This window comes from Furipterus horrens, unplaced genomic scaffold (assembly GCF_987537825.1).
Source record: "Furipterus horrens unplaced genomic scaffold, mFurHor1.1.pri manual_scaffold_4, whole genome shotgun sequence".
Classification (NCBI taxonomy): Eukaryota; Metazoa; Chordata; class Mammalia; order Chiroptera; family Furipteridae; genus Furipterus; species Furipterus horrens.
Window position 1 is genome coordinate 17438937 of NW_028327174.1, and position 25461 is coordinate 17464397.

Below are 25461 nucleotides of genomic sequence, written 5' to 3' on the forward strand. Positions count from 1 at the left end.
TAAAGAACCCTAAAAATTCAACAATATGAAAACTAAACAATCTAGTCAGAAAATAAGCAAAAGACATGAACAGGCATTTTACCAAAAAGGATATGCGGATGCCAAATGATACATACAAATATGTTCAACATCATTAGCCATGAAGGAAATGCAAATTAAAACCACAATAAAGTATTACTACACACCTATCAGAATAGCTAATTTTTGAAAAGTGATTACACCAAATTCTGGTGAAGATGCAAAGAAACTTTATCTCTCGTATATTTCTAAATAGAATGTAAAATAGTACAACCACTTTGGAAAATAATATGATAGTTTATTGTAAAATGAAACATGTTTACTGCATGACCATGACCCAGCAATTGTGTTCTTGGACATTTATCCTAGAGAAAAGGAAACTTATATCCACAGAAACACCTGTACACTAATGATCATAAAAGCTTTATTTATAACAGCTAAAAGCAGGAAATCTCTTTCAATGGGTGAATTATTAATCAGACTCTGGTACATCATACCATGGAAAACTACTCAGCAATGAAAAGAAATGAGCTACTGATACACGAAACAACTTCCATAGGTTTCAAGGGAATTTTGCTGAATAAAAAAAGACCAGGCCAAAACTTATATACTATATGATTCCATGCATCCAACATTCTTGAAATGACAAAATGATAGAGATGAAGAGCAGATTAGTAGTTGTTAGTGGGAGAGGGAAGGAGATGGTGATGGCTGTGAAAGAATATCAAGAAGGATCCTTGTGATGGTACTATATTTATCCTGACCTTGATTATGGTCACACAGTCTACATGTGATAAAATTGCAAAGAACTAAACACATACAACACATACATGCACACAGACACAAATGAGCGCATGTAAAATTTGTGAAATCTGTATGAGATCAAAGGACTTTACCAATGCCAATTACCTGATTGTGATATGCTATAGATGTACACGATGCTATCATTGAGGGAAATTGGGTGAAGTCTATACTAAATTTCTTTCTTATTATTTCATATAACTGCGTGTGAATCTACAGTGAACTCAAAATAACATTTTTAAAAAGAAAAGGAAGTGATGGACCTGGAGATAACATACAAAGAAATTAATAAGATACAGAGTATCAAAATTGTGAACTATTATGCAGTTACTTTAAAGAATAAATTATAGCTTATCATTCACTTGGTAGAATTCCCATCAGACTTTGTTGAAAGAGACAAATAAGGTTCAGAAAAGTAAGTGTGATATTTCATTTTTATAAAAAAAATGTCCAAAAGTACCCTTACATATACATATCATATACATATGCATATATATTTGTACATATCTGTGTCTGGGACAATGAGTAAATGTACATGAAAGATACACATTCGTTTGTTAACATGAATTACCTTAAGGAGAGGATGGATGGTACAGATAGTATGGAGGGACAGGTGGAAGAAGTAAATAAATAAATGGAAAAAGAAAGAAAACTAGAGACCACTAAAATTAGCAGTATATATAAAACAATATCAGTGTATACATATATAGTGTGTATTTTGTTCTTATAGATTTAAAGAAAATTTAAGAATGTTTTTTATCATTTTTATTTTATAATTTAATAATTGTAAATTTACTGAGATATAATTTATATACCATTCAATTCACCCATTTAAAGTGTATAATTCAGTGGTTTTTAGTATTTTCACAAAGTTGTGCAACTATCACCACAGTCAACTTTAAAATATTTTTATCATCTTAAAAGGAAACTCTATATCTATTAATGGTCACTGACCTTTTACCCCCAAGCCTCTCTCCCTACCCTTAGGCAACCACTAACCTACATTCCATTCCTATATATTTCTCTCTTCTGGGTATTGCATATAAATGAAATCATGCAAAATATATGGTATTTTGCAAATGGCTTCTTTCAGTTACCATACTGTTTCCAAGGTTCATCCATGCTGTTGCATCTATTAATAACTCATTTCTTTTTCTTGCCACCCAATATCCCATTTTATGGATATATTGCATGATATTGATCCACTCAAGGGTACCTTGCCCATATGCACAATCTTCCTGGGATAACAGTGGTCATAGCAGAGTTCTCCTTCTCTGTTTCCCTACCCTAACCTTTCTTTTAAGCTGCATGCCTCATTTGGTATCACACTGAGGTATTAGGCTCCACTCATTGCCTGCTGATTTCTCTATTCTTTTTGACAGTTCCCTGAGATGTGAATTGTTCCAGCGTTTGGTCCAATTAAACTGGACAGGAATAGTCATTAAGGCCAGCCTTTGTAGTTTGTCATAACCCCAAGAGGGCACTTCTTAACTGTCTCTTTCTGATTTTCTAAAACTAGCTGGCCTACCACTGAGCATGTTGCCCTAAGGAAGCCACTAGTCAGTTTCCTTTTAATTGCTTATCATAAAAATCTCTGGGCAAAGGACCTGAATAAGCACTTCTCCAAAGAGGACATAGAGAGGGTCCATAGTTATATGAAAGAATGCTCAACATCACTAGCCATCAGAGAGATGCAAATAAAAACCACAATGAGATACCACCTTGCACTGGTCAGAATGGCCATCATCAACAAATCAACAAACAAGCAGTGGCAAGGATGTGGAGAAAAGGGAACCCTAGCGCACTGTTGGTGGGAATGCAGACTGGTGCAGCCACTGTGGAAAACAGTATGGAATTTCCTCAAAAATCTAAAAATGGAACTGCCTTTTGACCCAGCAATTCTATTGCTTGGATTTATACCCAAAGAATCTTGAAACACCAATTCAAAAAAATGTATGCACCCCTATGTTTATTGCAGTGCTATTTACAATAGCCAAGTGCTAGGAATAGCCTAAGTGCCCATCTGTAGATGAGTGGATAAAAAAACGGTGGTACATTTACACAATGGAATACTATGCAGCAGAAGGAAAGAAGGAACTCCTACCATTTGCGACAACATGGATGGAACTAGAGAGAATTATGCTTAGCGAAATAAGCCAGGCAACAAAAATCAAATACCATATAGCACCTAATACAGGAAACTAATGAACAATGCAAACAAAAGAGCAAAATTGAACCAGAGGCATGTAAACAAGGAGCAGACTAACAGTTACCAGGGGGGAGGGAGGGAGGGAGAGAAGGGGAGTAAGTAAGGGAAGGGTGTAGTCAAGGAACTAGTATAAATGACCCACAGACATGGACAACGGGGTGGGGATTGACTGTGGGAGAAGGGGTGGGCAGGGTGGTGGGGAAGCAATGCGGGCAAAAGTGGGACAAGTGTAATAGAAAAATAATAAATAAATAAATAAATAATTGCCACTGTTTTCAATAATCCACATAGGCTTGAACTTCCTCAAACTCTATTTCAAATAAAATCAATTTCTTGGGCTAGAGCTTCACAGCTCTCTCTACTTAGGGACTGACTCTCCCCTTTGGCAAGATCTTTGAACCACTGTCCCAGGTTCTGGGCAGGGAGGGTAGCCTCATCTTCTCAGCTTGACTCTCTGGGCATGGAACCTCAGTCCTGCGCTCAGTTGGATGAGAGCAATGAGGGCCTCCTGTCCTTAGCCTGCCACGTTGGGATAGAGCCTCTGCTTCATGAATCGGTGCTGGATGGACAAAGGCAACCCATGACACCTCAGCCACACACCCAGAAATTCAACCTCTGCCACTTGGAGTTAGAGGGAACTAGAAGTGTTCCTGGCCTGCCCATTTGGATAAGATAACGTATCCCATGGATGGGAGCTGAGGGCAGACAGAGCCCCATCGACCCTCTTGGGCACAGCCACCCAAAGTGGAGTTTCTTTCCAGCTGAGTTGGGAGGGAAGGGAGTGGGGGAACTCGTCATGGCTCCAGCGCCATAGATTCTCTCTGTTCTTAACAAGTTTTAGTAGGTAGTCTGGAAATATTTCTTCATCCTCTATGTTTTCGAGACAACTTCCAGAGACTTTAAATGGTTATTTTATTTTTCTCTACAGTTATGCTTGTTTGGCTTGGGATGGGGTCCATGGAGCTCTTTGCCATTCTGAAAGTGGAACCCTCAGGATTATTTTTTAAGGACTGTGTCAAAGAAAGTTCCTGGTTTCATCACACACTCTGAGCTTCAATTCCCTTATCAATAAATGGGGATAATAATCCACGCCACACTGGTTAGGACATAAGAGCCCAGAATAACTTTTAGTTTCTCCTTTCCCTCCTCTTATCTCACTTTTGGGACTGAGAGAAGTTCTAGCTGAATAAAGGCGCCTGCCCAATAATGCATTGTTATGCTTTAAGAATTTTAAGCCTCCAAGAATGTGTTTCAAGTAAAGCGAGAAATATGCATATACTTAAACACTATTAAAAAATGATTTTCAGATTTGGACCAGGGTTCTTTTAGAGCTTTGTCTCGTGAGAAAATACTTTCACTAAATAACTTGAACAATATGACTCCACGTCCTTTCCTCTTCTTCCCTCTGACTCCCCACCTACCTTTACCTAATTCTCTCCTAACTCACTTCCCTCCTGCATTATAACCTTTCACCAAAATATGAGAATTCTCGAGTATAAATTGAATGATTGAACAGTTAAAAGAATAAACTTTAATCAGTCTGTAAAATAATTTGTCAAATGATTCGTACCTAGTATTCTCTCTGAGCTGTTTTTATACAGCATTCTAGACCTAGAAACTCCCCGTTAGGTAGGTAGATAGATAGATATCTCTTTCTATTAAGAAATGAAAATCCCATGAAAATCATTTCCATTGTTATTCATTTATTTATCAAAGATGATATAATACCTTAGATCAGTGGTTCTCAACCTGTGGGTCGCGACCCTTTTGGGGGTCAAACGACCCTTTCACAGGGGTCGCCTAAGACCATCGGAAAACACATATATAATTACAAATTGTTTTTGTGATTAATCACTATGCTTTAATTATGTTCAACTTGTACAATGCAAATACAGCTTGCATATCAGATATTTATATTACAATTCATAACAGTAGCAAAATTACAGTTATGAAGTAGCAACAAAAATGATTTTATGGTTGGGGGTCACCACAACATGAGGAACTGTATTAAAGGGTTGCAGCATTAGGAATGTTGAGAACCACTGCTATAGATGTATGTGGCAGTCTTCCCTGTACTTCAGCCCTGGTATGCATTTAAAGAGATGAGGTGGAATTTGAGGAGCTGGTCAATCAGCATATCTTATCAAATCAAAATATTATTGTGGTGTTTGCTCACTCTTTGTGTAGCTTATTCACCTACTCAGAGCTTAAAATGATCGAAGGGAACAATATGGATGTGACCCTAAGAGAGGCTGTAATTAATGCTTCACTTTACTCCACATCATACCAGTGTTAGAGCCGTCCAAGCACGAATAGTGTTTTGTTCTTAACTTCTCATACAGGGAATGTTGAGCAACCAGAATCTCTTAAAATTGATGTTTAGACTGCTACAAACTTTTTGACCTTCTTAAAACATCTGGAACCAATCAGTGATAAATTATAATCAAGTAAAGGGGGGCATGAGGATAATAAACAAAAATTCACCTGAAAATTCTATTTAGAAACCCAACTATCTACTTTTATAAAGAATTCAGATACTTGGGAAAGATTTATAAACAAAAAATAAAATTTTAAATTGAAACTAGGAGGATTTTATATAGTTTGGATTGTGAAAATGAAGTTCCATCATTTGGGTTAGCAGAGTCATACTGATTCCTTACTATGTGCAATATTAGGAAGACATATTCTTACATTCAAGAATATGTCTTACACACTAATAACTGTAATGTTAGACAGAAAATACTTGTTATAATGGAGAGTCTAAAAATGCCACTTAAGATAGATAAGGAAGAACTTTATTCCTGTTAGGGGGGATTGGAGAAGGATTCATAAAGAAAGTGTCACCTGATTCTAAGTCAATGAAGGGGCAGAAATCTGGGGATATAATCAAGGGAACCGAAGTATGTTACAGAAACACTGAGGGAAGGGAATTAAAGGTGGATTATTTGTAGTAGATAATAAAGAGGCCCCAAAATATCATTGAAGAAGGTGAGAATTTATTTTGAAGCCAACTGGAAACCATGGAAGAATTTGGGAAAAGGGAATAATAATGAAAATGGTATCTTAGAGAACTTATTCTGACACCTGCATGTAAATAGATTTTTGAAATATCAGAAGTGGGAAGACCAATGTAGCAGCCATTGCTGCCCTAGGCCAGGTGGCCTGAATGGGGAGAGCTGGATTAAAGTCCGTTGAAGTTCCATAAACGTGAAACAGCAAATAGAATCCAGGGAATATGGTCCAGAGACACTACGGTGAGGGATGACAAGAGCTTGGGAACTGGTGTCAGCAGTGAAAGAGAGAGTGTGCAAGGCATTTTCAAGTTTAATGTCCATGTTCTGAAAGGTTGACAATGTTCATAAAAAGAGAAAGAAAAAAAAAAAAACAGAAAGAGAAGGTTTGAGGAAAGAAGAAAAATGATGTTTAATTTATTCAACAAATACTTAGTGAGCATGTACTATGTGCCAGGCACTGTTCTGGGGCCAGGGGTTGTTGAGAGTTATCTTTAATTTTTCAAATACTTTCTGTGAAAAAGGCACTGTTGCCAATCTGTGGGACTCCAAAGGCAGAGCTGGAGACAGTGAAGAGAGTCCAGTAGGAAGTAAAATATCTTTCTAATAAATGGAGTCTTCTTGATAAGTAGTAAGAGCTCTGCTATAGGCAGTATTCAAGCATAAATTAGATGATATTCTTCTAGGAACAGTGACAAGGGGTTCCTGTGGTAAGGGGTCACAGGCGGGGAAGGTTAGACTAACCTTTCTACCAGGTCTTTCCAAATCTGAAGTAAGAGTCTATTCCTTCTGATGATCTAGCTCTATAAGTTCTATTATTAATCTCTCGGTTATTAAATTAATTACTCAATCTGCCTGCCATTCAGTAAAACTCACACATTTATATCTGTTATTCATTATTTTTGGTTAGGGTTTCTCTTCTTTCTTTAAAAATTCTATGCAGTAATGTTACCTTTATAGCTAATTTAGAATGGTCACCCTAGTAAACATAGGTTATAAATATCAGAGGGGAAAAGGATTTCTTGTGCCTGATAATATTTTTGTCTGGAAGAAGTCATGCAAATGAGAAATGAATTATCTTCACTTTGAAATTGTGATGCAGTTTCTGTATTTTGCCGTAATTCAAAACTGAAAAAAGGCATCTCAGAGAAGTTCCTTTTGATATAGCATGGTAAAGAAAGAATCATTATTCTCCAAACACTGTAAAAGCTTTAGATCAGAAACAGTTATCTGTGCTGCATTTTAGGAAGAAGACGAAAGGGAATGAAAGAAAAGGAAAAAGGGAGCCTGTCGGGAGCTCTGCTATAAGCTATAGTTAAAGCTTTGCATTTCCTGGTGTCTTTTGAAACGTAAAATTCCACAACAAATAGCCCTGTAACACATAACCAATATGAAGATTCAATTCAGATTTAAGCACTTTGGTTTGCTTTTGAATCTTGCTATTTTCTGCATTTGTTTTGACTGCTCTCATCATTCAAGATTGACGCTTGGATGGGTGTGTAGGAGGAAGCAGCTTACAGCTTGCAGACAAAAAAAAAAATCTGCCTTATCTGATGGCTATTATTGAAAATGCGAGGTGTAGCCTGGGCTGGGTAATGAAGGGGAGCGAGCGAGGGGGAGCAGGGAGCATGGAGCTGCATACTGATGAGTGTAGGAGTACTTGATAAAAAGAATCTGGCTGCTGGCCGTGCATGGCTCATTGTGGAGTACTCCAACAATCACATCGAACGCAGACCAGCCTAAGCCGACAGCTTGATGTGCCTTCTTCTGCTGCCCGGTGTTGGGGGCCGTATGACGTGCTGGTCGGTAGTAAAGATTAATATGTAAGAAATGTGGAGCTAGGATCAAGTCATACTCCACAGCCTGCCTGGCAAACTATGTTTTACTTCTGACTTTGCTCTCTCGCTGAGAACATTAATCTGTCAAGCTGGCGGGTTCCTTTGATAGCAACTTTCCCAGGAGCATGATGTGGCAATGCCACCTCTCAGCCCAGGACTACCGCTATTACCCCGTGGACGGCTACTCCCTGCTTAAACGCTTCCCTCTTCATCCTCTTACAGGACCCAGATGCCCTGTCCAATCAGTGGGACAATGGTTGGAAAGCATTGGGCTACCTCAGTACGAGAACCACCTGATGGCTAATGGATTTGACAATGTGCAGTTTATGGTAAGACGCTCTCGGTGGCCACGGAGCTGCCTTTTGTCTGTCTTTGCTTCTTCTGTGTCTTCCAGGGCGCCCAGGGAGCCTGATTTGCACCAAAAGCGGTCAGTTTTATATATGTAACTGCATCAGAAAATCGGGTGCCCTTAGGACTGAACTTATGGGCTGCATATAGGCACTTGCTGAGAAATGATGTCTATAGGCATCCGTATACATATGTATTATATGAATGAACTGGTGAGGGGACTATTTATAGGCAGTGAGAGAAGATTAACACTTATATTCTCCCTGTCATTCTTCGTGTGATTTTTATAAATTTGTAATCTCAGAATATTCAGTTCAATTCTAGCACTCTTCAGTTGATTCTAGATTCCTAAAAACATGTATTTCATCGGAGAATCAGCATTTAGTGATTAATTAGACAATTGGTTATGTTTATGGTGTGAGGCTCATTTTTTCCTGATAATTGTTTCATAAGCATTTTAAATTGTGTGGACGACCTTTAGTTCGTTAGCAAACTGCCTCAGATGGACAGTTACGGAGAGCATGCACTTACTTACACATGCGGACTGAGGAGCATTGAAGTATTGTTTATTACTTTAGGTAGAAAACAAACACTTCCATCGTTATCTGTCAATATTTAGAAAGAGAGGCTAATGGACTAAGTAGATTCATGTACTTCTGAATACTGGTCTGCATGCAGTCTAAACCTGCTGTGTGCAAACTTCTCACTGTGGTGAATAGAGGTGAGGCAGGAGTTTGGGGAGATGTGCAGATCCATAATACGGCTTTCTAATCATTTAGATACCTCCTCTAGTTCTCATCAGGTTCCCTTGTTAAGTTACGTCACTGTCCTTATTACCTTTCCTTGCTTTTAAGGTCCCATCACACATACTGCCTATCCCTAAATTTAGAGAGAGCTTAATAACACAGGCATGTAGCATGTGAATGGCTTGTAGAAATCATTAATAGCTTTTCCTAAATAAAATGCTGGGACCAACACCTGAAGCATATTAATACCAGAATTGATAACTAAATACTGAGAGCTAGCCTTTTTATCTCCATTGGAGATTATTCTTCTCCAAGCCTGACTTGACTATTGTAGTTTTGAAAATTACTCAAATTGTTAAACTGCTTTTTCTCCCAACATATGTATACCCCATAGCTACATAAATGCATCAGAACAGAGGAGCTCTAAGTAATTGTATACATAGAACTCTTCATGAACCTATTTCTTTTTTACACTGAAATACGCAGCTACTGTTTGTTTGTTTGTTTGTTTTTTCCTGTTTAAGAATACCATCACTGATTAGACAGGCAAGATATGGTGGGTATTGATACAGGAAAAAAGTAAAATTTCCTCAGTTACTATCAGCCTTAGGATGCTGAGCAAATTTAGGACAGATTCGGGGCACCAAACAGATGGCATCAAGAATTAGAGGAACTACCAAACAGGATGAAAGGCTTTGCATCGTTGCTTATGTTTACTGTACATTTTGATAAGTATTCTTTCTCCCTGCCTCTATTTGAGATGAGACTTTCTCATTCCTACTCCTCAAACCCTTGTCCAAGTTTATTCTGGTCCCATGAGGAGTTAGGTTGGCTTTTAGATTCTCTGAAATGCTTGGCTGCTTTGAAAATTTTTAATTCAGTATGATTTTCCTCTATATTTTAAACACTCTCTAGCAAATACGATCCTCTTTTTGAAAGCCTGGAACTGAAAGGTTAATCAAACAGGTTTCAAATAAGCATTTGGAGATCATAACAAACATTCATGAATGAAATAGGAATAAGCACTTCAAAATGTACCTGGAGGCAGAAATCCTGTACATACATGGCAAAAACAAGGTCTGATCTTCTCCATAGATCATTGTCTTTATTTTTTCAATCCCAAGTATTCCAAGTATTGTGTATAATTTTCCAGAAATTAAGAAAACATGGTTAATTCAAATAAGTCAGTCAAACACTTTCTTCATGAGACAGAATGAATTTTTAAAAACTTTAACTTATCATTTAGAGGAATTTGTTATTTATGAAAATGAAGCAAGTCATAAAACAGCGTTATCAAATATTGCTTTAAATGCTCTTACCCACCATTTATTTGCTACTACTATCATAAAAAATCAATTCTGCCTTTATAAAACTTATGTATTGATCTATATAATCTAATTTATTTCATTATGAACTTAGTATATGATCATACCACTTTAAGAAACAGATTTCATTAATGTGGTGAAAAATCTGTTAGAGCTGCTCAGTTTCCACTCAGTATCATATTCTAGCTTTTGTTTTTCTTGAAGCACATTGTGACCTGCATTTATTCATCCTGTTGCCTAAGCAACAAGCACCACACTCCTGTTAACTATGATGAAGTGCAGGTCTTATCAGCTTTTTAGAGCAAGACAGTAGAGACATCAAAAGGATGTAATTAACGTTAGTTAAAACATCACAGTAGTACATCCATGCACAGATATACTTTATTTAGGAAACATTCTCAGGAGTTAATTTTCACTTAATCAGTATTCCATTAATGAATGGGAGTTTTAAAAGATCCATATAAGTAACTTTCAAAGTATTTACTAAACTCTTTAACAAAATATTTTGCTCGTTCTGTTCTACATACTCTCACACATAAGCATAATACGTGGGTGGTTTATCTATGTCACTATGATTAACTTTAATAAAGATTTCTTACATCGATTCCTACACATGGTTAGAAAAGAAGGACCCCTTTTAGTTTTAAATATGTGTCAGTTATTGCTTCTCCTTTGGTCTTCTCCTTTTGTCTTTTATATTTATCCTTGATTTTATTGATGTGTGAATCTGAAACTCAGAATTTCAAACTTTCTTTATGTATCTAGTTCCGGTTTGCAGAATAGTTGTGCACACAGTTTTGACCCTTCTGAATCCTTAAATATATCAAATGAATGGACATTGATACAATCAGTGAAGAGCTACAGAAGTACATCAAGTTACAGAAGACTTCGGGGAAGTCAGATCTATGCTGTAACCATAAGCCCCTTCAACACAGACTGCAGGCCCCACTTCACCTGTTCCTCCCCCCAGAAGTCATGCATCAGCCCCCTTCTGGTTAGACACATCCGTCTGCTACTCGCTAGCCTCTGGGAATGCAGCCACCTATTTACACGAGTTTCCAACATGTAGGATGTATCTAAGTTTCAAAGGTCCCCTTTCTTTTTCCACTAAGAAGTTCAGGTATGAAATGATTACCATACAAAGTGCACATACAGCGTACTTATTTACTTCCTTGTGATGTCTGTTTCTATCATCTCTTTTTTTCGAAGTCTGATGACTGCTTCCTTAATTTTCACTCTCAAACTGTCGATCCTTGTCTTGATGGCTGCTCATGTGTACTCTCCACTCCTCCCTCTCCTGGACAGCTATTTCCTTTCCTTCCCTCTGTCTGTTATCCTCCAAGGTTTAACTCAATTCCTGCCTTGTTTATGTAGCTTTCCTTAATGACTCCGGTCCTCAGCAGCCTCTCTTTTCTCTGAGCTCATGTAGTGGTTGTATTTGGTATGAAAAATTACCTTTGGCACACCATTATTCACTCTCTAAAATGAGGAATTAAGTTTTCACTTATATATATCTTGTCTCCTCAATTAGACTGGAAAATTTTCAAGTCCAAGTTCTGTGTATTCAATTTTCTTTCTTTCTTTTTCTTTTTTTTTTTTTCTGAAAGATTTGTCAGTCTTATTTTTATTTATTTATTTTTCCTTTGAATTTTATTTTGTATTGGTTTCAGGTGTATAGCTTAGTTGTTAGACAATCGTATATTTTACATAGTGTTGCCCTTGATATTTCCAGTACCCCAAATTGCACCATTCATAAGTATGACAACATTGTTGACTATATTCCTATGCTTTACTTACATCCTTGTGACTATTTTGTAACAACCAATTTGTGTTTCTTAATCCCTTCAGCTCTTACATCCAGCTCCCCAAAACCCCTCCCTGTATTCAATGTCCTTGCCTCTCTTACAGCTCCTAGCATAATGCTGTGTCCCTAGAAACCACCCATAAATACTGGAAGCACATCAGATTGTTACAGGTGGACCCCCAGCCTCATTTTTAACCCAGAAGTCTTGTTTCGCCAGTGGGAACATGGAGCAATAGTACCCTTCATTTATTCATGCAACATTTTCTATGTTCTAGGGACAGTGTTAATTGCTAGGAATGTAACAATGAATGATACATGATCCTTGACCTCAAGCAGGTTACAGGATTGCTCTCAGACCTATCACATCATTTGCATGAACATTGCACACATGTTACTTCATTTGCTCACACATATTCCTTCATTTGCTCACACATGTGTGCACACACACTATAGCACGGTGATCTTGCCCCACATCCTTCCATATAATCACTCTTTCGGCATATAACTTACTAGCAATTGTTTTCCCAGCAACAAATTAGAGCAGGCAATGGAAGACATAAAATCTATGATAGCACGAAGTAAAGGAAGATAAAGATACTGATAACATCAAATCACTGGCAGTGTTCCGGTACATTTATAGGCCAAAGATTGAATTAAGAAGTTTATATTATACTTGGAGGAGGGCTGACTCATAGCCTAACCAGGGCAACTGGCTGGCAGTTATATTTGTAAACTCTAATCAAAAGGGGGAAAAAATGAAATTATACTGAATTATCTTTTTTAGCATCTACTGTGTTTCTAGCAATTGCCATGTAGGTTGACTAGGAATGTTTTGACCATTATTAAAATGTTCAAAATGCAGCCTTTACAGAGTAAGAAATAAAAGCAATGCCAGGAGCCCCATGTAAATTGGCATTTTTGCACACTTGCTGAAGGTCAAGGAGAGTAGTGCCTATTAGACTGAAGAGGAACTACAGAGCTCTTAGAAGCCAACCATTTGAACAACATTCATCTAAGAAGTTTTTCCCATTTTTGTGGTGCATTTTACATGCTAATGGACTTACTTCTCTTTTCATCTTTTACAGCTTTTCTGTAATAAGAGCACTGTTTGTGGTTAACCTGATAAAAATGACCTTTTAACTATCTTAGCATCAAATCATGACCCAAGTAAGAAGTTAAACTTGTGAAGCGAAAAAATTAATTGTCCCTACAGAGTAGGACTAATAATTCCCATAATGATTTCTTGTTTCAAATACTGTTGAAGAAAATTTTATAAAGTTACTGAGATTTAAAGGTACAAGAGGAAAAAAAATGCCTTTCATGCTCTCTCTCTATACCTTCCTGTTTCTGAAACAGGCGAGACTCTGAGTTGAGTGATTTGCTTTATATTAAAAGTGCTGCTATAATTTTCAAACTCATTTAGACCAGTAGTTACATACCCACTTTTTGGAAAAAAAGAAAAAGAAAAAGAAAAAAATGACATTGTGTTTTTCAACTACAGACATTCAAAATCTATTGGTATCCAAAAGGGGAGGTGATTGGTGATGGGAGGAGCTTGACTTTGGGTGGTGAACATACAATAAAATGATGTATTATACAGATGATGTGTTACAGAATTGTATGCCTGAAACCCATATAATTTTTTGACCAATGTCACCCCAATACATGCAATAAATTTTTTTTAAAAATAAAAGAAAATCTGTTCATATCCAGGAGTCAAAGCCAGGAGGGAGTTATTCATTTTCTTGACAACAACTTAATTACAAATCTGATGGGCAACAGCCTCGCTGTGGTGTGAGAGAGAACTAAAGTAAGACTTCTCATTTCTGCTGTCTTGCTTCTCTATGATTTGGTTTACTCATCTGTAAAATCAATCTAATGAGGATCTGGGAGAAATGTTCTTTGGGCTTGTTATTTAATATTTTGAGCTCTTTAAAGATGCAGAGTACAATACTGGTGCTGGCAGAGCGATTAATTCTTCGTGTAGATCTCATTAGCCTTGGAAGGACACTGATTGCTTGTGCAGGAGAAAGTCAGACATGAGGGCATGTTCAGGGATCACAGTCCCCAAAGAATGGCTTTCAGAAATGACATTAGCCACTATTTCAATCTGGTGATATTAAGAAGAGCCCTTTCTTCCACCTGGAAGTTACCCCAATAGCATTTTTAAGCATTAAAACATGCTGCCCTCTTTTCTAATAATGCAGTGCTACAACTCCCATTACTAACTAATGGTCACATGCATTGCCCTTTAATTTAGTCATGTGGCATATTTGCATAATTTGCTCTACACCATTGCTTCCAGTGACCAGTTATTTAGGATGAGAAATTTACTTCATGAGTCAGAAAATGTAGTAAAATTGCTGAATTATAGACTCATTTTAAGAAATCAAGACACAATCCTATTTCTTTGCTTCTTTATAAAGATGGTCTCTCAAACAAGTGTTCAGTGGCCATGACCTTCATTTTCTCACTTCTGGTCACCTCCATAACCCTTATAATCCTGCCTGTTTCCCAGATCTTCTGCTAAAACTATTCTAAGTCAGCTGTGACCTGCTGCTTGCCAAACCTCAACCCCCATTTTTTCCCTTTCTTCATCTCTCTTTGCCCTCTGTACGATGTCCGGTTTTTACTCTCCAATCCTTATTAATATGTACTCCCTTATTGATATTTATTGGGGTTCTGTGACATTATACCGCCCTTTCCAATCACTTCTATTCTCTTCACCCTTCTCCTGCCTCTAACTGTGGGTAGTGCTCTGACTGTCCATCATTAGGGAGATAATTGGTTATCATAGATCCATCGCTGTTCCCTACCCTTCATCTCGTTCTACCTGGCCCCCAGTGCTGTCCAGCTACTTAATAAATAGTGCCATATACATGTATGCATGCAAAGCATTTAGCACAGAGCTGTCATAGAGTGAACGCCCCAACAAATGTTAAGTATTACTACAGCCAGAGTGAGCTTTCTAAAGCACACATTTGCTCTCGCACTACCCTGCTTAAAATACTCCAGTGATTCTCAGTTACCTATGGGAGATGTGTATTTCCAAAATCCTTAATGCGGTTTTCAGATTCAGGACACCTTATGACCTGCCTGAGCCTGGCTTATTTCACAGCCTCATCTGTTACCATTTCCTCTCTGAACAGTTCTAGAGAACTGTATGTTTTCCTTTCCTTGCCTGGCTTTTACACGTGCTGCTCTCTCTGACAGAATGACCTTCCTTCCCCTCTTAACCCCTTTTTATTCTTTAGTTCTTAGCTTAGTTGTCCCTTCTGTTAGCTGTCACTTCCTCCCTGACCCTCCAAGGATGGGTTACAGACCTGATCTACACTTGCCTGTCTTACCACCTCTCCTACCACGTTACCTGCCCCCACCACCTCTGCCACACACAAACACAGGGACAGGGGCTGGCAGTCTTGTTCTGCTTTGGAAGCTCCGCGGTCTCTATTGCAAGTACTCAATTCTGCTGTTGTAGCCTGAAAGCTGCCATAGACAATACAAAAATGATGAGCATGGCTGTGTTCCAATACTACTTTATTTACAAAAACAGGCAGATTTGGTCAGTGGGTCCTAGTTTGCTGCCTCCGCACAGATCTTTAACTCCTGGAGAATTAGAAATACGCTTTGAGCCCACAGGTTACATGCATAGACATGGTAAACATTTGATGAAAGGAGGAAGGAAGGAAGCAAATAGGAATGAGGGGAAGAGAGGAAAGAAAGTGGGAAGGAGAAAGGGACTGAAGGAATCAGGCAGGTGGTGGCCACAGCAAGGTTCCTGAAGGCCTGTTAGTTAAGAGAACTCAGACAACAGCTGAGGATATTCAGACGTCAAGCCCCAGCCGTCAAGAGTATGACAAGAGCTAGAAAGGGTGTTTTTGCTCTGACCAATCAGACTGGAGTATATTTTCAGCAAGGGAACTGCACAGGCTGAGGAAGTAGGAAAACACAGCTGCAGAGGAAGCCCGCTCTTCCCTCTGTCTGGAATTCCTTTTGCTTCCTGTTCACCTGAGTGTGCAGTATTGTTCATGATTCAGCTTCAGCACTACTTCCTCCAGGAAGTATTCCCTTATACCATCCTGTTATCTAGCTGGAATACTGCCCCATTCCCATGCACTCCTGGCCCTATACTTGTCCTTATTATATTGCATTGCAATGATGGTATCTGTTCATGTAGTATTATCTCAATAAAGATTGATTGGGTGGAATTCTTAAGTTCCATTTAGTTTCATATAAATTATCCCATGAAGTGCTTCCCATATCCCTGTCACTAAGTATTACTAGTCTCCTATTTATAAATGAAGAGAATGAGCCTCAAGAAGGTTAAAAAATATTTGCCCTTCATTGCCTGGATTTTGAAAACAAACCAAACAGGAGCCTAAAAGTCCTGCCCGATTCACTAAGACCACATTATTTCATTGCTCCACCCTTCATTCATGCATTCAGCAAGTTCTTATAGGGCCCCTGTTTAATTGCAGGCACCAAGCAGGACCCTGGTCCTACCCTCGAAGCACTCCCAGTTTGTCATACGCCTGGTCCTTGGAGGGACTTCTATATCTTATGTCTTACCTTTCCACTAGCCCTGGCTGGTTTAGCTCAGTGGATTGAGCGTCGGCCTGCGAGCTAAGTGTCGCTGGTTCGATCTTCCAGTCAGGGTACATCAGAGAAGGAAAACTCTGACTCCAAAAAACCTCCGCTGCCTTGCGGCATACCTCTTCAGGGGAAAGGCTAAGGGAGTAAACCCCGACAGAAAATCCGGAGCCGGAGTCCCTAAGGCGGTTTGACGTTGTAGTCAACACCGGCAACTCCTGCGGCGCACCTGAACCCAAGCTGTATCGACTCCGTCTTTCCCTTGGACCCTTCAGCTGCGAAGAGAGGGGGGGTCTGCTGCATGGGCAACAGCAGACCCTCCATATTACCCTGCCCAGGCTCTGTAGCTTCAGCGTCATCGCAAGATGTCGATTCAACACGAGAGGAGACAGATACCATGTCACTCCCGAGTCGGACTGCACAGCCATTCTTGGCGGTGCAGATGGACTCTGAAGAAGCTACACCATCGTCTCTCGAGACGGACGGCTGCCGACGACGACGACGACCTTTCCACTTCATCCCCACCACTTCCCCAGAGATCCTCTACTTTAACCAGATCAGAATCCTCGCTGTCAAACAAATGTATACCTTCACTTCTGTTCACAGTTTCCCACCTGCCTAACATAGCCTATATCCTCTGATTGCCCATCCAAGAAAGACCCATTCATTCCTCAAGGCCTCGGCCCCTCCTCCTGCTCTGTGGAGCCTTCCGCTACTGATCTGCACCCTGCCTGTCTCTCCAGCTTCATCCTTTACCCTCTTAAGCTCTGGCCGTGTGAAATGACTCACAGTCCACCAGTTGTGCCACAGCTGCTCACGAATGCCTGTCTTTGCACATCGCATCTAATCCACACTGTCCTCCACCTAGAACACTCCCTTCCTGCCCTCAGTCTGACCCTGGGTAGCTCTTACTTCAAAAATCCCACCTCAGAGCTTCCTGGAGAGGCTTTAAAAAATTCTTTGGTATTGGTCAACTGTCCTTCGCTGGCCTCCCGTGGCACCGTGTACACATAACCTATAGAAGCAGGCTTATCGTACAGGGCTGAGTCATCTGCTTCTTTACCTAAATGCCCCTGAGAGAAACAACAGTGTCTCGCCCCGTGTTGTTTCCCAGTCATTAGCACATAACAGGTCCTTGAATTGTTTGCTGGGGCTGTCATAACAAAGTGCCATAAACTGGGGGGCATAAACAACAGAAATCTATTGTCTCACAGGTCTGACGGCTAAAGGTTCAAGATCAAGTTGTTGGCAAGGTTGGTCCCTCTAAGAGATGTGAGGGGAGGGTCTATTCTAGGTCACTCTCCTTGGTTTGGAGATGGCTCTCCTCTCCCTGTGTCCTCACATCACCTTTCCTCTGTGTTTGACTGTGTCCAGATTCCCTCTTCTTATAAGATACCAGTCATATTGAGTCAGGGCCCACCCTAGTGACCTCGTTTTTAACTTGATCACCTCTGTAAAGACTTACCTCCAAATAAGGTCACATTCTGGGGTATGGGGGATTAGGACTTTAACATATAAATTTGGGGGAACACAGTTCAGCCCATAACAGTCCTCAATAAATGGGTGTTCATAGGTATTCTTTGTTTATTATACCCTCACATTGCCAAGCAGAGGCCATAATTGTCGGCAGCCGTCCGTCTCGAGAGACGATGGTGTAGCTTCTTAAGAGTCTATCTGCACCGCCGAGAATGGCTGTGCAGTCCGACTCGGGAGTGACACAGTATCTGTCTCCTCCCGTGTTGAATCGACATCTGGAGTGTCCTCTCCAGTGAAGCTGAAGCTACAGAGCCTGGGCAGGGTGATATGGAGGGTCTGCTGTTGCCCATGCAGCAGACCCCCCCTCTCTTCGCAGCTGAAGGATCCAAGGGAAAGACGGAGTCAATACAGCTTGGCTTCAGGTGCGCCGCAGGAGTTGCCGGTGTTGACTACAACGTCAAACCGCCTTAGGGACTCCGGCTCCGGATTTTCTGTCGGGGTTTACTCCCTTAGCCTTTCCCCTGAAGAGGTATGCCGCAAGGCAGCGGAGGTTTTTTGGAGTCAGAGTTTTCCTTCTCTGATGTGCCCATAATGGCCACACAATAAATACTTGATCTAATTAAGATTTACATGAGATTTAAAATGTTTTAAAAATATGATGTTACTCTTTCATTAATGATAAGTGCAATCTGCTTAATAACTAGTAGTTTTGCATGTGCCCCATCAGGGCATATGCCTGGGTTGTGGGTTAGGTCCCTAGCTGGGGGTGCTCGAGAGTCAACCACACATTGCTGTTTCTCTCCCTCTCTTTCTCCCTCACTTCCCCTCTTTCTAAAAATAAATAAATTAAATCTCTCAAAAAAAGAAAGAAAGAAACAATACCTTAGAGGTCATTGCATGCGTGTCCCTGACTCCATCCCAGACTTCCTAATCTGGTCTGTGTGTACCGTGCACATCACAGACATTGGGAACTGTCCATTCATTTAAGAGTACAGGATTTTAAGAAACTATTGAGAAAGAAGAGCCATGTGTCTATACTTATAAATCACAGAAGCATATTTGGAGGAGATAAAAATATAGTGAATAATTAATATAGGCCTCTTAATATCAGGTCATGGATTTCTGCCCCTTGAGTCCACAAAATTAAATTTCAGATGGTTAAACTTTTACCTTCTGTCAGACTGAGCAAAGATTATTAGGATTTATATCCAAAGCATTGTGGAACACCTTGGGTTTTATAAGCCAGTGTCTGTTTAGATGGCTGGCAAGGAGAATTAAATTTGTCCTTCCAGAGTTTTGAAGGAGATCTTGGAATAAGAGGCCTAGAATCTAAAGTATCTCAAGTTTATTTGACAGGATTTATAGGTTCTTTTATCAGAAGGGAGTCATCCTGTAAAGAAGGAGCTGAACATTTAGTATTCATGAGACCTATATAATTATATAGCCCATCTAATTGTCTGCTGGCTCAGAACAAGGGAACAGAAACAGACAGGCTGGCCAACATTTACTCCAGAAATCCCTCACTCTTTCAAAAGGAAGCAAGCAAAACATCATTCATACCAATTCAATCATTTACAAACTTCAGAATAAATAAAAATGAGGTACTTTAGGGGAGGATTAAAATGGAAGCTATACTATACAGTCAAAAAAATATTTATTTCCACTAAGTAATTATTCTTAGTGGAAATAAGAATACCATATTAAATTCCTATTGCACTTTGCCATCTTTAAAACCCTCACACATATGTATGTTATCTCAATTGATTCAAGACACAAAGTAAATAAGTTCTATTTTTGGTTTTAGCGTAAGTGGTATGACATTAGGTAAGTCTTCTCTTCTCTGCAGCCTCTGAACAAGCCAGATAGTACCTGATTTTTTTTTTTTCAGCTTCCTCCCTCAATCCTATGTCTGCTCTGCACATTATGTGTTCACTCTTCATTCCTTCACAACCAAGCTTCTCAAATGTCTACACTTGCTGGCTTGCCCTTCAATTCAGTACAGTCAGGGCTCAATACAATCAGCCTCTGTCGATATCCTGAAATTATTTGTATCTGGTGGATAATGAACTCTAATTCCCAAACCCTTTATACTCTTTCCAGTCCTTGTATACTCCATCTTTCTGTGGTCTGGTTTGATTTCCCGCTCTCTTTCTCCTTGGCTTCCCCTATCCTTGGCATCGCCTGCCCCAGTAGCCAGCTCCTTCTCCAGCTCCTTTGTAGACCCCCCCCCCCACTCCTCCGCTGTCTCTGCCTATCCGTAGGATTTAGCCCTGTCCCTCTTCAGTTCTCGCTCCACATATTCACCTTCAGTGACCTCATTTATATTTGACAGAGGCAAAAATTCTCTACTTCCTATATTGTGCTGACTTCTCAAATTTCAAGTGTCTAAAAGTGCAAAGACCTTTCTCCCAAAACTTCAAGTGTCTAAAAGTGGAAAGGTCTTTTCCCCAAAACTTGGCTCATGAGAAAGGGATCAATAGGGTAACATGATGATGAGAGATGGAGTGAGATGAGAATAGAGAGGTCACCAACTGAATTCAGCAACTTAGAGGCCACTGGAGAACCTGACAAGAGCACATTCAGTGGAATAAGAGGTATAGAAACCATATTGCATTGGATTGAAGGAGGAGTAGACAACCCTTGAAAGAAGTTTTGCTGAGAATGGAAACACAGAAATGAGCAAGTAGCTGAAGGGTGATTTAAGGTCAAAGAGAAGATTTTTGAAACAGGAGGGATGGGAATCATATTTGACTAGAAAAAGAAATAATCAGGTAGAAAGGCAGATATTGCTATTGGAAAAGAAAGCCGGACTGGATGAAGGAATAAAGGTGAGACAGAGGCAAGTAACAGGAGGGAAAACAGAAGAAATGAGTACCACGTGATGTGTCCATCGGGTGATGAGAATATGGAGGTATGTTTCCTCTAAGGGGCTCTATTTTCCAGGAAATTATGAGATAATGATGTGAAAGATTTAAAGATAGAGAAGATATTAAAGAGACATTTCAGAAAGTGGGAAACAGAGAGAATTATGGGGCCATGGTAAGGGCCTACTGAGATTTGTAACCATTATGCTCAGTAGGGATTAGAAAGATGGCTGCCCTCTGAATAGCTTTCCTAGTCTGGCTCCTCCTCCTTGGGTTGGTCAGTCTCCATGAGCATCAGTTTCCCAAGTACAAACAGGAGAAATACCACCTCACAGAGTTCTGGTGTGAATTCGATTAAGGCTAGCTGTGTGCTTTCAGTAGGCAATGAATCATGACGGTGACAAGATTGCTTGTGCCACTTAGCTGATAAAGTCACTTTGCAATTACTGACAGCACAATGATACACTGAAATTGCTACACGATGTCTCTGCTCTTGCCCTCATGAGACGTTGGATACAAGGAAAATGTTTACATGATTTATGCTAGGAACATTGGAATACCCCAAGCCCACCTACCTCAGTGACCTTCTACCAAATAACTCCAAAGGATGCTGGAAAGTTCTGTCACCTTAATTCCTTCTACTCACCACAGACCTTGATGGATCGACTGCATACACACCCCCAGAACTGAGCCTTTCAGGGAAAGTGGCCGTGTAGTCGTGCAGTGCTGTCGGCACAAGACTGGGACTACCAAAGAATTAGGTGGCATTTGGTGCTTTCCTCAGAAACACCCAAGACACCCACCTGCTCACAGAAGCAAAATGTCCTATTAATTATGGCTGATAAAATTGTGATAATTAACTTTTATGAGGATATTTTAATGCCCAAGAGTCTATTAGTTTTGTCCTCAGGTATAACTAGTAAACATGCATCCATACTATAAAGTATATTAACCAATACTGTAAAGTATATTTACAAACACAGATGATGAAGATGGTAGTATTTTAAACATATAAATCTGTGTTTTAAATCTGCATCTTTTATTCTTTAACATGTGTTGACAATCTAAAGTAGAAAATAGATAAACATTTGTGAAGGGGCTCTCAAGATAACCTTTTTGAATGGATTCCTGGGAGATTCCATCCATTCTTTCCTAAGGAAACACCTATTGAGTACCTACTATACTTGTCAGACAAACTGTGCCCATTGTGGTGGAGAACACAGGCATAATCCAGGCTCCTGTTAAAGATCCTGTAGTCAACTCAGGGAGCTAAAAGTAGCATACCTACCAGCTAAATAGCAGTACACATTCAAGTAGCAATAAAGGACAACAGTGTAAATATTTTTCACAGCATAGAATATAACTATGGGAAAAATAAGTGTTAGGCTTTATGAATTACTATGAGTCCTGAAAAGGAAGAGATGTTTGTGTTGATCAGGGCGGCCTCTCTGGAGGAAGTGGGCTTCTGTGGGTTTTGTGTAAACTCTGAAGAACAGGGCTGATGATGCCAGATTGAATAGAACATGAACAAAGATGGTGAGATTGCAAAAGGCATGTAGTGTTTGAATCACAGAGGAGATGCTGGCCTGACCACAATCCTAGCAATCATATAACACTGCAGTGAAAGTGTTACCTACCTGTGAAATCACCATTCACACACTATACATGCACCATACGGGAAGACAGATGAATGATCCACCAGTGTGCCCAGATAGGTTCACCCAGATGGCAGCACGCATGTGCAAGAAGGCAAGAGAGAATGAGCATGGAAACATCAGTCTGACTCCCGGACCTTCTATTTCTAGATAATCAAGAAGAAAATGAAGCTTCTTGAGTTAGGTGTTTCTCCAAACAAGCCCATCTTTCTGAGGACTAGTGTATTGTCCCAAAGCCAACAACAAATCTATTTTCAATAGTTTCATATCATCTAGGATGTCCTCCTACCCTCCCAAACTAAATTTATTCACCTGTTAGATTCTTTGCTTCTTCAAAGACAGTCACTGCTCTCAGTTGGCAACATCTAAAGGAACCAGTCTCACTTACACCTTGGAACCGTGACTACTGTCAACTTCCTCATCTTTAAAACTCCACTTTTTTGAAATGTTCCAAAAATTCAAATGAAACATTTGCTCACTTCCACTTGTATATGCCAGCCATTAAGCTAGGCAACTGAATACAAAGATTGATGATGATAATGATGATGATGATAAACACTTGTATAGTGCTTATATTCCAGGTACTGTTCTAAGTGTATTACAATGATTTTGGAATGAATAATATACCCAGTTTCTCCTCTCATGAAGCTTACAATATACTGGAGAAACAAACATGAACCATCAAATTCCTTCAGCTATATAACTGATTGGAACTATAATTCAGGGTAGGGTGGAGGCATTCAAAACTAGCAACTCCAGCAAAGTTCCCTAGAAGAGGTCAGGTTTGCACTAACTTGATGTATTGGGAAAATTCACAGCCTGACAAAAGCTGAGGGATAGGGCAGCCTTTCAGGCCAGTGGAGCAGAATGTAATTAGCATAGAAAGATAGCCAGTAATTTGGGTCCAGTTGGGCCAAATCAAAAAGAAGCAATGCATAAAACCAGGGATGTCATGATGAGCCAGCTCAGAGAGAGTCCACTTTTATTTCAATCCACCTTGGGTCTCCAGGGCTCTCTCTATGCAACTGAAAATGGTATGTTTATTCATTTGCTTTGGGATGTGTGAATCTCTGCTTTCCTTCCCCCTCTGCACCCTTAGCTCCTTTTAATTTGAAATGCCTTGAGGAAAGGTCATTACAGGGCCTTGTCTTCCCTTGTCACCCGTATGGAACTTCCCAGTGAGCACTCAGTGTCAGCTGACTGACTGGCTAATCATCAGCCTGCGGTTGTAGGTGATTATCTGTGCTGCCTGGCAAAACCGAGCCCAGAGATGGTAATTACATTGGCGTCCGTGATGACTTCCGGTGCCAGAGATCCCATTAGAGAGCATTTTATTGATGCTAGTTCTGAAGACCCTTCTCAGTTCAGGGAAAACAGTGCACTTTAAAAAGCTGTAATCAGAGCTTACCATTTCAATAGCAGTCCTCAGAGCCAAAGTCTAGATGCTAAAAATGAAGGCTCCTCTGCTTCCTCTTACCATGTAAGCACCAAGACAATGACAGTGCTAAATAGGGTGCTCCTCTCTTGTGTACTAGAGAGCACCCTTGGAAGTGAGAAAGGGGGAGAGGAGTGGGTGCCCGGGACTGGTTAATGATTTGATTTATTCACCCATCCTCTTCATAGGTGCTTTACAACAGCCTTAAGGACAATTTAAACAACTACACTATAGCAAGGGAATTTGGACAGTAGGATTGACAGGAACATACTTCTTAAAAATTTCTTAAGTGTTGCGTATATTTTTTGAAACATCAAAACAAATGGACAAATCAAACTGAGATGCAAACAATTTTATGCACTCTTCTCCCCGCTCCCAGCCCCACTCTCCCGAAGCAAATACCTTAAGCAGTTCTGTACTTAGTCCGTCTGGGGGTTGTCTCCATTTGATATGCATATATCCTTAGTTCTCACTCTGTCAACTTCAGATATCATCTATTGACACCTGGACGTGAGCAATGAGGTTTTAGCTCATCTATGCCATCACCTTTTCTCGCTCCTACCTGTCTCCTTCCCCAGTAGAGTTGCAGACTGAATCTTAGCCCATAAACTCAGGTGCTTTGAAATACCACTTTTTAAAGTTTTAAGTCAGCTTAGTTTTGACTCTATGCCAGAGCTAGCATAAAATTCCACTGCTCTCAGTATTGGCTTCTATCATCACCCCATAATACCGGGGACATGAGTGTTGCCAGGCAAACAGGGGAAACCAGTGGTCCCTGCTGACATCCTCATTGCCCGGCCTTGCAGTAGTGCCTTGAAGTCCCGTGTTTCTCTGCCTGCATGCCACTCATGAAGTGTGGGAACGTTTCTCAGAGATGAACATCCCATACCTGGGCTGCCATTCCCACCCTGATGAGGGTGGGCATCGATGGTGATGGCTACACACCAGTCACACAGTTAGCTAAGCTACAAACATGAGAACTATCCTACTCATTTTTAATAATTTTCTTCCTCCTGTCATTTCTGATGATTTTTCCTTTCTCTTACATTTCTGCCTTCGGGCTGTCTTTAGGTTTCCCACGGTCTCCATCATGCTATCTACTGTTGTGATGTACTTTTCCCAGAGACCCCTCCCCCCAGCCTCCCTGTCCCAAGCTGCGTTTGGTCTCTGGAGATGGCTGCGTCTTCTTTGCACCCCTGAGTTGAATCCACTATTTTCTTCTCTCTTATTTTGATTTCTCATATTTGTTGGAACACACACTCAAGTAACTTTTGAAAAATGAAAAACAAAAAGCAGAAAAAATACATGAGAAGTGAATTTTGAAGCCCTTATGAGTCTAAA

At 40.0% G+C, this 25461-nt stretch overlaps 1 protein-coding gene across 9 annotated transcripts in view; it reads left to right on the forward strand.

Annotated features, from left to right (window-relative positions):
- Window positions 1–25461, forward strand: part of ANKS1B (ankyrin repeat and sterile alpha motif domain containing 1B) — an 829228-nt gene that overhangs the window by 459165 nt on the left and 344602 nt on the right. For 6 of the 9 annotated variants that reach the window (XM_090272643.1, XM_090272644.1, XM_090272647.1 and 3 more), the window contains one exon: window positions 8100–8206. In XM_090272643.1, the coding sequence (XP_090128769.1) occupies window positions 8100–8206 (107 nt within the window). Of the gene's footprint in view, window positions 1–7757; window positions 8207–25461 lie in introns of those variants that run through there. The other 3 variants (XM_090272650.1, XM_090272649.1, XM_090272651.1) reach the window with 2 other exon arrangements.